This window comes from Dysidea avara, chromosome 3, assembly GCF_963678975.1.
Source record: "Dysidea avara chromosome 3, odDysAvar1.4, whole genome shotgun sequence".
Taxonomy (NCBI): Eukaryota; Metazoa; Porifera; class Demospongiae; order Dictyoceratida; family Dysideidae; genus Dysidea; species Dysidea avara.
In genome coordinates, this window is record NC_089274.1 from 26074169 (window position 1) to 26088336 (window position 14168).

A 14168-nucleotide genomic window follows, 5' to 3' on the forward strand; every position below is an offset into this window, starting at 1 on the left:
TGTTTTAACGCTGCTCAGTGGTGTCAATGTCATGCCCCATCTACCCCAGATCAGGCAGAGGCGGGGATTTGGAAGAGTTGTTTGACTAATTCCCCACCCCTGCAGCTGGGGACAGCTTTGTGTTACAAATCTCCATATATTTGCCATGGAAATCACTAATGGTATGCCTAAATTTGTTACAAATGCCCCTCTACCCTGGGGAGCAAAAATCAGTAGACAAATCCTCACCTGCTGCCCAACCTGGGGTAGGGGAGGCATGACAATGATGGGTGCAAAATGATGCCTTTCACTATCTGCATGTAGGTTTTAAGGGTTGGAAGTCACTTTGACCCAACTAGCTTGCCTTGAACTCATCAAAAACTTACCTTCAGTTTATACAAATGGTGTGCTTGATAATTTAGTTGTTCTGGTTGGTGTCAATAGCAATTGGTGGTGTTATTGTCACTGACAGTTGACATCAATAGCTGCTGTGTATGTTTATATTCTATTCCACTGTTTACTGCATAACTGTTCTGATTGCGTACTTGAACTTAGAGTATATTAGCTATGAACTTTCTTCTATAGTTTCCCAGTCGTGGAAGAAAACCATAACACTTGTCCCTTTTCAGTCTCAGACTCCCAACAGCATGCATGGAGTACTGTAGTAAATATAGCCACTACGTATGTAGCTATGGCCATATTAAGAGTTGGAGGAGAGTTTTTTATGCTGGATTCACAACTGCTTTTGTTCAGTCTTGTTGGACGTTATTTATCATATTGTTTGCTTTGACACTAAAAACTTTGTTGTCAGGTGTTCCATTCCAGCAGTACAATCCAGTGATTAAAATGTTACAGTATACTTCTTAGTTATGTGCATGCCAATCTCTTAACACATTCGGCAATAATTTCACACTAAATTAATGAGACAAAGTAATAGAGGCTGCATAAAATGTAGCCGGCAGCTTATATATAACAAGTTAACAAATAGCTGTGCTAAGCTAGTAGTGTATCAGTTGCACATATAAGTTGTTCCTTAGCAAACATAAATTGCTACTGTTTGCTGAGTTTGAATTGCTTTAGTAGAAAGACCTGAAGGTAAATGGCAATCATGCCAGCGGCACTCTGCCGGTGAATCAAGACTGCCCCAAATTGTATCACAGTTTTGAAGGTGGTTATAAGGGCTGTGTTTATCAAACGCTAATCCTAATAAATTAGGATTTGTCGAATGGCTGGAAGGAGCTGGTAGTATTCCTTTATTTGCAGTCGTGCATTGATCAACGATTTTCTTAAAGTCCACCAACACTCCACCAGTCCAGTCATGGTCTATATTATAGTTGAACACTCCTTTATATGCATACACAATGGTTCCCTTGTGGTAGGCTACAGTCATTTGTTCTGTTGGATTGAAGCGTTCTTATTGGGTATATTACACCAACCACTAGCATAGGTAGCACAGGTCTTGTAGTAATCTGAGAAGTAGTACATGTTAGTGGAGAGAGGTGATGTTTCCATGTATGAGTGTTGCCATACAAGTGTCCATCCTCCACCATCAGTTGTCATGTCACAGTAGACCTACAGCCAGTAAGACACAAATATCATACATGCATGATATATAAGTACCTGCTTGTCCTGTACCCAGTACACTCCACTATTGGGTAGGTTAGTACAATCAGTTGCTAAAACTTTTCTGATGTGTTTACATGAATCAGCACTGAGTGATCTAATCTTTCCCAATTGTGGCTCAATCCTTCAGCATAAATAGTTGAATGCAGACATGTACATTACAGTGCAGTGCATTACACAGTGCATAATTATTAGTACGTAATTCTCACTGGTAGGGTATCCATTCTCCACTTCGACATATCCATATTGAGTTGTGAAGACTTCCATCCAGCTTGCTGAAGCCCTCATTAGAATCAGTACATTGGGTTTTTGGTGGTCCAGAACTTTTCTGCATTAACAGTATAGCAACACAACTGTAGCAGAAATTATTAAGCAGAAACATACCTTCACAACATTATGCAAAACAACATCAGTAAAATTGGCATCAGTCGCTCTGTACATACAAAAGAGTTAGATGGTTTCCATACTTAATATACAATTAGGGACCCGCCGATTATGCTGGCATAATTATGAGCATAATAGGTGTCTGAAAGCATTGAGCATAACGCTAGCATAATAGGTAGAATATTTGTGTAATAGTATGAATTTTTGCTTATCAAAATAGGTATCACAGAAAGATCGATATACTCTAATAGAACAGTCAGTAACTCTAATAGAACAATCACATAACTGACTGTTCTATTAGAGTATATCGATCTTTTCTGTGATATGCATTTTGACAAGTAAGTTTGTGCTTCAGCCACTTATTATTTATCCATAAATTGGAAATTATTAGCAGAGCATGAGAACTGAGGCATAAATAATTGGGCATAATTTGAGCATACTGGGTAAGTATTGAGCATAAATTTAAGCATAATAGGTAAATTTTTGAGCAGTGCAGCATAGCATAATAGGTAAAATTATGAGCATAATCGGCGGGTCCCTATATACAATACACAAGCTACAATGAATGAAAGTGACTTACTTTGTCATCAACACCCACTGGAAGTTGAAGATTAAACAAATCCAAACAACTTTTGCTGGCATTATAGCTGAATCTCACAGAAAAGAATTTATACAGTATACCAGTAGTAATGAAGCAAACAGAATGTACATAACCATAAAAGGCTAAAGTAAGTTGAGATAACACTAAGGTGTGAAATTTTATCTGGACACGCCCTATCATCAATTTTGACTTCCATTGCACAAAAAAAAACTACAAGCACAATGACAGCTTGATATATATAGGCTTGAGCAAACAGTATTATAGGATGGCAGATGTATCTGGTGGTCAACTGTTTTGCACTGCAATGTATAGGTACACTTGCTAATGAGTTTGGTATTTGAGTATTAAAATTGGTATGCATTATATTAAAGAACTTGAAAGTTGTATTGGAGTCCTTGATTGTTTCAGCAGTCACCTCTGCATTGTAGTTTTTGTTATAATATAGATACTTCATCTCTGACAGTCATGTACCTGTTGTGATTTAACTTGTCAATATCAGTAGAACACATTGCAGTAGTGCCCCTAACATTTCTATACTGTAAAAACTGAAGTGTCAGTGCATACATAGCTAGCTATATGAATTCTCCATATTTTATCCTTTATATATACTATCATTAACTTGTTGTCATCTATAAGACTTGGAATGATCACAAGTGGTGAATGTAGTATTTGGAGCATAACATATTACACAATTTCTGAACTACAGATGTATGGCTAATATATTAGACTGTGCAAAAGGCCTGTGTATATGGTATAGAGTTAGAGAGACTTCTCTACCTGAGAGATATTCTAATAGAGCAGTCAATAGAATTGCAGTACCACCTTTCATCAAAATACAATACTTGAGGGAAGAGGCCACTCAGATCAATTTCATTGGCATCAGTACAATAACAATTTTGACATTCACACATTTTGTAACATTGATTGAATTCATAAAAACTTAGCATGGATACTTCACTCCTATCCACCTGTATTTTCACTTACTTCCTGAGCATGCCCCCCTCCCCTTGCTAGCTCCCCACCCTCGATTTGAAACATGCACATCATGCAGTAGTATTTTGTTGCAGCCATATCACAATACTCATCATAAGTATAGACCAACACAAAACAACATACAAAAAGTAAGTCCATTATAATGTGGAAAATATGCACAAGTGTATGGTCTGTTACTACACTGTGTGTACTAGTATGTTACATGTACAGCATGTGCTAGTCTTCTTGTTTTTCAGGAGGTAATCCACAGGGTAGCAGCATTTTCTGTAAGGGAGAATACTCTAATATAACGCACAACAATTTTGAAACACACCATACTTATAAACTTTTAAAAGCTTCATGGTACATATATTGGCATGGATTTTCCCACTGTAATACCATCATTCGTCTCTTGTTTCACTACTTTTTACTGCATAGATCCCTACTTCATTTTTAAATTAACAATTTTTTCAAGTATTAGTTTGCTTACTTTTTTGTTGTAGCACAGCTAGTCACAGTGTAACTTATGACTGTTCTATTAGAATATCACACATGATTGTTGTATTAGAGTAACTGTTCTATTAGAGTATCTTAAGTCAAAAAAGGAGTGAGGTAATCTTTTTTATTGTTATGTAAATAGCTAGCTTGTTAGCGGTGTGGTCTGCACATTCTACTGCTATTAGTTCACCTAGATCTTTAATTGATGGGTGTGGTCGCGAACCTATTGCGAATGGGATCCCAATCACAAAGTTGCAGATGTCTATACCTCTTATGTACCACTCTGCGTGGGCAGTTCAAAGGTACCGTGAGTGCTATAATTCGTATATAGCACTGCTGTACTAACCGCAGCGAGTGCATTATAACTTATAATGCACTGACCGCAGTGCAATATATTTATATTGTACTAGCTGCGGTTTTGTGCTACATTGCACAAGTGCTGGCGGCTAAGGCCGCTACGACACCTCACCTAATAGGTGGCAAGACGCTACCCTCTTTACTCGAATTCTTATATAGCCTAACATGCGAAATTTGATTGTGGGGCCATACAGGGAACATCACTACTACGTTATACATGCGATCTAAAAGCAGCCAATGGCGATCAAAGAGGCAAACACAGCAGGTAAAACTCTATTTACATATATATAAACGTAGTTACATACCTTACTAGTTTGATCGAAGCTTCCACCTTAACAATTCGCTTTTTAAAACAATATTGTTCTAATTGATACTCACCATAATAATCGATTGTGGCGTTGCCATGTGACTGTATGGTCAAGGCCATGCTTGATACATAATAATGTCGTTAGTTTTAAGAGTGCCACAATCAATATCGGCTTTCTACCTTATAAAAGAAATGTAGCTGTAGCGTTAGATCTTTCCACCTATTAGGTGAGTGGTACATAACAGTTATACCATGCACTTGTGTTCTGCCTGTATAAACGCACTCGCCTTCAGGCCTAACGGCCCTCAGGCTAATGCGTTTATATCAGGCAGAGCATTCGGGGGGTTATGAAAAAGCCTTTTCCAATCTGAAGTTATGAGTCGTTGAAGTTTGTAGATTGGATGTGTGGAAGGTCCCTTTTCACAAATCTGGTCACAAATATGACTTTATAAATACATTATCATCAGGCATACATGCTTCATGTTAAAATACTTCAAAAGGTAACTACAATTCTATTATATCATAAGCTATACAAGTGGAAACTTATTCAACACATGACAATACTCTGTCTAAAGTATATCAGAAAGAAATGTATTGGTATTCAAAGCCCTTCATTCATTTTATTGTAGTGCTCCTTCCACATATCTAAAACTGAGGCATGACACTCTTCTAGCTACTGTATGGTCTCACCTGCATCAAGTTGAACTTGGTCCTTGCTTTAGACTCGTTCTCCACCAGTGAAAAGTAGGACACCATGTCATGATGACCGATGAAGGAAGCAAAACTGTCCCTGTGCTGGTTAACCATCCACTCACTACAGAAAATATGTAACAGTGATGCAATAAGCATGAAATCTTGAATCAGCTTATGTGTGTGCTTCACATACATACAATATATATATATATATATATATGATATGTGATACATCTGTGTTTATCAGAGTCTACGTATATGGTACTTGCATCTAACAGCTGTGTTAATCACTGATACGATACAGTTTCTGTACAAAAGCTCTAAGTGCATGGTCAGCTAATAAACTTTCACAGGTAAGTACAAACAAATAGTCCATTACACAATAACAAGCTTACAGATCCTAAGAAACTAGTAAACAACCCAGCTACACTGTTAAATTGCATAAAACCAGACCTTCATATTTTTCATGATCAACCACTGTATGATATTGCAGTACATGGCTGGCTGGGAGCCATAATAAAATGTTCAAAGGAAATATGTTCAAATCACTTTTCACATCAACCTAGATGGAATTTAGCCAACGCTGCAATGCAACACAACGTAATTCTAAAGTAAGAAACTTCATAAAACATCAAGATACTCTATTAGAGCAGTCATTTGTGTTTTAAGTACAGTGCAGAGTCAGTTATCCAAACCAAACTAGATGTTCGAAAGTATGTAAAATCAAACAAATAATCCTTACTAAAATGTGGGGATGTAGGAAGTGAAGGAAATGATTATCACTGACACACACCCTTTATAGCATTTCTGTTTTCAACAAATAACATCAGTCAGCCTAACAGTCAGCCTAACATCTAACATGCTGCTGCTGCTGCTGCTGCTGCTGCTGCTGCTGCTGCTGCTGCTGCTGCTGCTGCTGCTGCTGCTGCTGCTGCTGCTGCTGCTGCTGCTGCTGCTGCTGCTGCTGCTGCTGCTGCTGCTGCTGCTGCTGCTACTACTACTACTACTACTACTACTACTACCATTACTACTAAATTTACTGAGATAATTGTGACCTGCTGAGCAAAAGTCCGACTAGTTTGCATTTTTCTTTATTGATTCTTTCTTGTCTAGAAGGAAAAACCAAGTTTCAACCTTAACAGGTGAATATACTTTGATTCATCCCTGGAGTAACGTTAACAGTGATATCCCTACAAAAGCCACCAATATATAAACACATGATTGTCCATGGTCCCATTTGCATGCATTACAGTAGTACATGTACCATACATGTACTCCCCTCAAACAGGGACTTCCCAGGGTATAAGAATAAACAGGATCCACTGATATAGTAGCCACAAGCATTATAGACCCACAGCTCCTCAATAAACATAACTGTTCACACAGCATATACACTACACAAATCTGAACAATAACATGCCTCTTAATACTGCAATGTGTAGTGAGTCACATTTAAGGGGAAAGTGTGTCAACTTGTACAGTATTGTAAACAACCAACAAGGTATAGTCAGGGCAAGCTTCAGTGAGCTCCACACTGGTAAGAAGTTTTTGTCTTATCTTATATGCATGGTCCTTGGTGTCACAGTTAACAATTTCCTGTCCTCCTACATGTAGACTCTTGGCCAGCTATTGTTCATGGATGGCAATAAGATGATGCATCAGTCTTTCTTTAATTAAAGCCCACCACACCTGTCTACTTTGATACTATAAATATCTGCTAATGGTCAAACAGTATCCATTAGTAAACTAACCACAGAGTAAACACATCTATGAATGTTCATTGGGAAGTTACAATCACTCCCTTGGTAACTATACCGATGTCACAGTTAATATCATTATCACGCAAGCATGGAAAATGTAAGTCAAATAAGTACAAATTAGCGTCACACTACTAACTGGTCAATCTTAGATAATTCCCTACAGTGTTCACTAGCATTATAAATTCAATTCTACAAAAGCTATCAAATGTAATGCGTTTTTGCCTGCACAACTTAGTGCACACATGTCCTAGGATGGCATGTTTGTGAAGGTGATGAATACAGGCTTTTTTATATGTACACACATGTGTACGTACGTACATAGTACGTATGTATGTATGCATTGTGCACATGTAGTGTGTAGTACGTGCATACATGGTATAACATTAGTCTGGTAATTGCGAAGTGCAAGGTTCAATGCAATGCCACAGTAGCGCAAAGTTTTATTTTATTTTTTTAAACTAGGCGCACACCCCGCTGCGGGGCATGCACCTGGTTACTGCAATATGTGTGTGCGGTGTGTGTGTGTGTGTGTGTGTGTGTGTGTGTGTGTGTGTGTGTGTGTGTGTGTGTGTGTGTGTGTGCCATTTCACCCATGCGAGCAAGCAAACAGTTTTGTGTAAAAAGCAGCCTGCATATGTGAAATGATAAACATTGTTACACTTTTAAGAACTTAACTTTTATGCTGAGGCCACTATTTCAAAATTTGAGTTAAACAGGTTAAAGAACAACTTTCTTAATGGGCTATATGGGCATAATACAACCGAAAAAAAGTAGCGTAGTAGGCTTTGTAGGATATCGGAAATAATGAATTCCTTTTTGAAGAGAAAGGTGGTGTGAGCAGTTGAGAACATTTCTGTGTGCAATTTGCAGTTTAAAGTGGTTTGCTAGAGTTACGCTTCCTTAGCAGTGCATAGCAACGTAATTAACAAATTATACTATAATTCATGAATTACAAAATATACTATGTACAAATCTAATCATCTAGCTGAAGTAATAATAACAACACCATCTATCATGTGTGACATGGACAGTTAGCATTTACTAAGCCCAATTAATACCACTGATACAAGTTGATGTTATGCTACTTCTACAAACCAGGCGCCCATGCAGTTAATACTATCCCATTCTAACTAAATAGATAATTAATCAACCATGTTTATATTCATGCGGAGATGTTCAGATGACATTTCAGGTGCCCATGAGATGTGGTACAGCATCATGCAGGGTATTAGTCTCAGGATATACCAGTAGGCACCTGCAATAGCACACAGGTGTCCTAACTGTTACATGTAATCACGTAAAAGCAGCTGAAGGTTATACTTTCTGTTGTAGTGTGTGTGTGTGTGTGTGTGTGTGTGTGTGTGTGTGTGTGTGTGTGTGTGTGTGTGTGTGTGTGTGTGTGTGTGTGTGTGTGTGTGTGTGTGTGTGTGTGTGTGTGTGTGTGTGTGTGTGTGTGTGTGTGTGTGTGTGCAGATATAATTGCAGTATTCAGTTGACATTAACCCCAACAAATATAGGAGTACTATGTAACTACACAACTTACTATTTACTCAAATCCGCATGGCCAGTGCCAACATACTTGGATTGTACTGTAACAATAGCAACAATATGTATTTAATTGAACACACGTACAACAAACATCAACTGGAAAACTTGATTTGATTTTAAAATACACAATGCCCATACTTGTATCATTGGCGAGTCTTAATATAGAGCAAAAAAACAAGATGTCATTTTTTCAAACAACCAAGCAAGAGCAATTATAAAGCACAGTAGAATTTGTCTTAGCGACTACCTATACACATGTAGAGACCACTTTCAAGTTCTATACTAATCTATAATGATAAGTTTATCCACCTGTCAAAATGCCTATTAAAGCCTAGAAGTCTGCTTTAACACTTCGAATGAAATTGGCCTCACAAATATTTCTACTAGATTAATAGGAGACCAAAGCACTTTGTGTGGATAGTACAGATTCTATTTAATATTGTAGAATTCAAGGGACATATAATTTCTTGTTTCTTGCGATAGTAAAAGTTACTGCTCAAGGCTATTTTGCTGCTTCACAAAATATGGATTCCTATAGACCAAAACAGACCAGTGGGATGAGTTTTATTATTATAAGACAGCAGATTTTATAAAATGTTCAAGAATTTTAGACAAAGTATGTAGTACTCCTATACTACAGATACTCATAGCTACAGCAACACAACCACTATAAGTCATCCTATTCAACAACCAGACACTGTACACAAGAGTTGTTATACAATCCTTCCCTGTTTGATAAATGTGACAGACATGTGACTGTGAGTATCACGTACTAATACCACTTTTTACTGACACTTCCAATGGACTTTATCCACAATGACGTCACGAGCACAAGATGGCCGCATTATTTGGGGTACTAATGTACAGGCGCCTATATGGAGAAATTGTTTTGATCGATCATATTTCACCCGTGAAGAAAGATACTGACCAGTAGCCAACAGGTATGGGTATAACGTAACAAAAACTATTGCAAACATGTGTTATCTCGAAAATTTTCCACCATGTGATACAAATCGTTTATTGAGTTGTCTTGTACCCATGCCTGTTGCTTAGAGCTTGATATCTCCTTCCCTGGCTAAAATATGATCAATCAAAACATTTCTCCATAGGCATCTATACATTAGTACCCCAAATCTTGTGCTCGTGACGTCATTGTGGATAAAGTCCATACCAGTACTTGTAGTGAAATAATCTGCTAATACTGATGCTAATATTAAGAATTGAAACCTAGACAAGTTTAAAAATCCATCTGAAATTCAGACATTTATATATGAACTATATATATATATATATATATATATATATATACTACTGCAAACATCACACAGTTAAACACTGTAGCTTCTTTTTGAGGAATAACTTCAAATACACATGGAGCAAGTGTAGCAATACTTGGTAACAACAAAGACTTTGCATTTGCTACTTTGTTAGCCCAAGTAACTCATTTGCTACTGAAAACTTAGTCAGTGATGGTTGAAGATACAATAAACGTGGACTGGTGGTATCTGCAGCTTTGTATTACCGACCTGATACCACTGGCATAGGCACACCTCTAATATTAAAGTGATATTTTGTTTACGACCATCAGTAAAAGCTTCCCAAGTTTTTTTTTACATTTGCACATTTAAATACGGTAGGTTATCTAAATTACACTTTTAAGAACATGAATACCTCATTGTCAACCATACAAAAGTAGATATTAATAATGTCAATGGCAAAATACATAGTAACACCTTTTCATCATGGCCACTTTAAACTAGAGGCTACTCTATTATAGAGGTAAACAATGTATGAAGCAAGAGTTGGTTTGGACCACAGAAAAAATGCTCTTTTTTTTTTAAGAAGCGAATTGCCCTTTTCTAAGCTCTCTAAAATTGAATAAAAGACCAGTAAAAAATGGTCCCCAACAATCACAAGTGTATTGTGTGTCACACACACACATGAGAATACCCAAATTGAAAACTTTTGTAGGTAGAGAAGAATAGTAAACAATGAAATGCTGGAGACAATGCCTTGCATTTTGATGACACACACAACATTTGGAGAATATGCACTCACAGTACCAATTAAAAGCCGCAGCAATTATTACCTCAGTTCTAAAAGTCGATGCAGTGACTGTTAAAATTTGACCACCACTCGATACTAAAAAACAACGTTGAAGCCCTTATTTTCAAAATCGACCATTGCACCACTCAAGTGCGGCTACTATTGAAGGTGTGACGTTTAACCAAGTAAATATGGTATACCACAAATGTACATTAATCTGTAGTATGTCTGCACTTGTCCATTAGAAATTACAATATTGGGACTATATTGTTTATAGCAATAATTCAACACTGGCTGTAATTTCATCACACCAGCCTCATATTGCAAACTGGTGGATTACCATGCAATCACATCTAAACACCCAAGAGTTTGGGCAATTCAAAGTGGCATGACAGGAATGCGACAAGCTATCCCCCCTCCTGGTGTTAGAAAACAAGTACCCTCTCACCACAGATGCTTAAAATTACTAATATACCAGCTAAGGGTCTAGACTAAGTGTACATACAATAAAAAATGTACACTAAAATGATGTGAGAGCAACTACTGTACATAACACCCAAAAACCCATTGTTTGTATACATGTCACAGCAAAACAAACACAGAACCACATGGGTATATTACCAAGTGGCCAGACCGCTATCTTACCTCCTCTTTTTGCATTTGTGATGTCATTAGCGAGCGAGATGGGGTTACGTGGTAAGTTCCACAGACAAAGTTGTGTTTATACTAGAACAGTTACCGTAACTACTTCTTGCCTTTCTTGCCAGGAAAATGCTATGTAGCAACAGTATACAGTCTTGTTTGAAGTTTTATGTTCTGCCATGCCAACATACAGCTAGCCAACTATATATTAGTCATTGAATTAAATGCACAACTGTCTCCAGAATTCCACCAGACCCTATCTTGCCAACCAATGATGTCCCTTATTGATACCGCAAATTAAAAGAGAAAGCAAGATACTGGTCTGGCCATGCAAGAATAACTTTTAGACATAGACATAACAGTTTTATCTGGAGATAGTGCTTATTTACACAAGAAGGGCTGAGAAAACATGGTTAGTGCCAAATTAAATTCACAGAACACATCATGTTCTAATTAACAACAAGTTTATATGCCAGAAGAGCACATGTTGCAAATATTTACAGGGTGGATACCCACTTGTGTCCGATATAAATATTGAATATAAGAAGCCAGTAGTACACAATGTTGAAACTTAAAAACACTAACAGTCTATTTTCATATGCAAGGACATTTTAAAGCTAATTCTTTACATGTAAAGCTGGTATTACATTATAGCACAGATCGTACAATGATCCCAACACATCACAACTCATGAATACCTTTACTAGTACCTCACAATCGGACAAGCTATCAAGATCTTTGTTGTGTCAACAAATAAGTAAAGTAAATATTTATCAATTTAATGATCTAAATAACTCCACAGGCCATACACGAGTCTTGGAATCAAGTTTACCAGTTTACACGGCGATTACAACACTTACAATGTTCCAATTGGCTGTGAATATTGTATCTCTCCGAAGCCTACAACAGTAAAACGAATGTTATTATGAATCTCACACAAGAAAGGAGAACACTTACCAAAGTCATCTTGCATGCGTATTCTAATAAATCAGGTCAATCGATGGTAAAAACGTGGCGCGCCAAATTATATTGCGCCTAAAGTTGGTCGCATCTATTTTTAGCGTGCTACTAAAAATAGATACAGAAAACTAAGAATAGTAGTTCTATATTTAAAGTTACCCTTATAGGGAATTTTGATTCACTTTTTGCTTATAAAGGCGCACTCGCCACCTACTAGGTGTGTATTCTTGAAGTTGGGTTAGCAGTAGAGAAAAGGCGTTGTAGCTAGAAGCGAATTGTCAAAATGCAGGCGATTAAGTGTGTCGTAGTCGGCGATGGGTGAGTATCGAGCTTTGAACATCAAATATTGACAAACTATGCACGTGCTTTATACTGAATTTATAATGTACATTCTCGGTAGATAGTCAGTAACGATACGATAAGTAATTTGTCATCTGTGTTGTGCATTTACAGAGCCGTTGGTAAAACTTGTTTATTGATCAGTTACACTACAAATGCGTTTCCTGGAGAGTACATTCCTACTGTGTAAGTGATGCCATTGTTAACCTGACCATCAAATAACTACTGTTTGTCCATAGATTTGATAACTACTCAGCCAATGTTATGGTAGATGGCAAGCCTATCAACCTTGGGCTTTGGGACACTGCAGGTAATTCCATTGGAATTCTGTAATTTTATTTTGCATTGCTTGTTCATTATGTGTTTCCATATATTTTAATATTGATTCTGCTTGCAGGTCAAGAGGATTATGACAGACTTCGACCCCTCTCCTACCCACAAACAGTAAGTTCTATGGTAGACGTTAATGTGAAGACATTTTTTAAATGACCATTTTCTCTAGGATGTTTTCTTAATATGTTTCTCGCTGATCAGTCCAGCTTCATTTGAGAATGTCAGAGCAAAAGTAAGCATGCAATATTCTGTGGTTAGTATACAGTTTTCATCATCCACCTTTTCTTTCCACAGTGGAATCCAGAAGTTAGTCATCATTGTCCTAATACTCCAGTGATCTTGGTAGGGACCAAGCTTGACTTGAGAGACGACAAGGAAACTATTGAAAAACTAAAAGAAAAGAGGCTGGCACCCATCACATATCCACAGGGACTACAAATGATGAAAGAAATCGGAGCAGTTAAATATTTAGAATGCTCAGCTCTTACACAGAAGGTATTTTTTTATTAAAAATCTGTTTTCCATTCAGTCTTCATAAGTAATAAGTCTGGTGATCTAAAGTATTTGTTATGTGGTGGTAGGAACATTGTTGCTACATTTGCTGTGCTGGTCTGTGGCTGAACCATATATAGTAGTTGGACTTTGAATTTAAATTGGTTTTATTACTTATTCAGTACCATTACATGTTTTAAATGTATGTATTCAAATGTACAAAAACTCTTTCAATGAAGTGTTTCCAATATTAAATGCTTGGTTAGACACTGTATACACTTTTTAGTCACTTGTGTTTTCTTTTAGGGATTGAAAACTGTTTTTGATGATGCTATTAGAGCGGTATTGGCCCCCACCAAGATCCCAAAGAAGAAGGGCAAGTGCCGCATTCTCTAAAGCAACATTTAGTTTTAAAACAAAGATATTTGTTATATTTAACAACAACTTGTAAAACACTAAACATTTTTCTCGTCTGTAACTAATAAGTATTATTATTATTGAAGATAACAAAGTGGTTAACTGTGTAGTGCTCTCAATATTTTTTGTAATATGCCTATGTATTTTAATTTCATTCAAAAGAATTGAGTGGTCAAACACATTCAGGTCAAAGTTTGTTGCATGACTTTACAGGAAG

At 37.1% G+C, this 14168-nt stretch overlaps 2 protein-coding genes and 1 pseudogene across 2 annotated transcripts; 1 reads left to right on the forward strand and 2 right to left on the reverse strand.

The window, feature by feature from the left end:
* Positions 1-943: 943 nt before the first annotated feature.
* Positions 944-1720, reverse strand: LOC136250553 (uncharacterized; annotated as a pseudogene).
* A 1935-nt stretch (positions 1721-3655) lies between these two features.
* Positions 3656-12476, reverse strand: LOC136250552 (splicing factor 3B subunit 5-like). The gene is made up of 5 exons (XM_066042770.1): positions 12368-12476; positions 12271-12310; positions 8718-8763; positions 5412-5535; positions 3656-3844 (listed from the first exon to the last, which is right to left on the reverse strand). Exons 1-5 carry the CDS (start codon positions 12374-12376, stop codon positions 3797-3799), a joined length of 267 nt encoding a protein of 88 aa, XP_065898842.1. The 5' UTR covers positions 12377-12476; the 3' UTR covers positions 3656-3796.
* Positions 12477-12526: 50 nt separating this feature from the next.
* Positions 12527-14132, forward strand: LOC136250546 (ras-related C3 botulinum toxin substrate 1). The gene is made up of 7 exons (XM_066042764.1): positions 12527-12688; positions 12824-12895; positions 12949-13019; positions 13107-13153; positions 13212-13274; positions 13337-13537; positions 13841-14132. The coding sequence occupies exons 1-7, from the start codon at positions 12654-12656 to the stop codon at positions 13928-13930; spliced, it is 579 nt and encodes a 192-aa protein (XP_065898836.1). The 5' UTR covers positions 12527-12653; the 3' UTR covers positions 13931-14132.
* Positions 14133-14168: the final 36 nt, after the last annotated feature.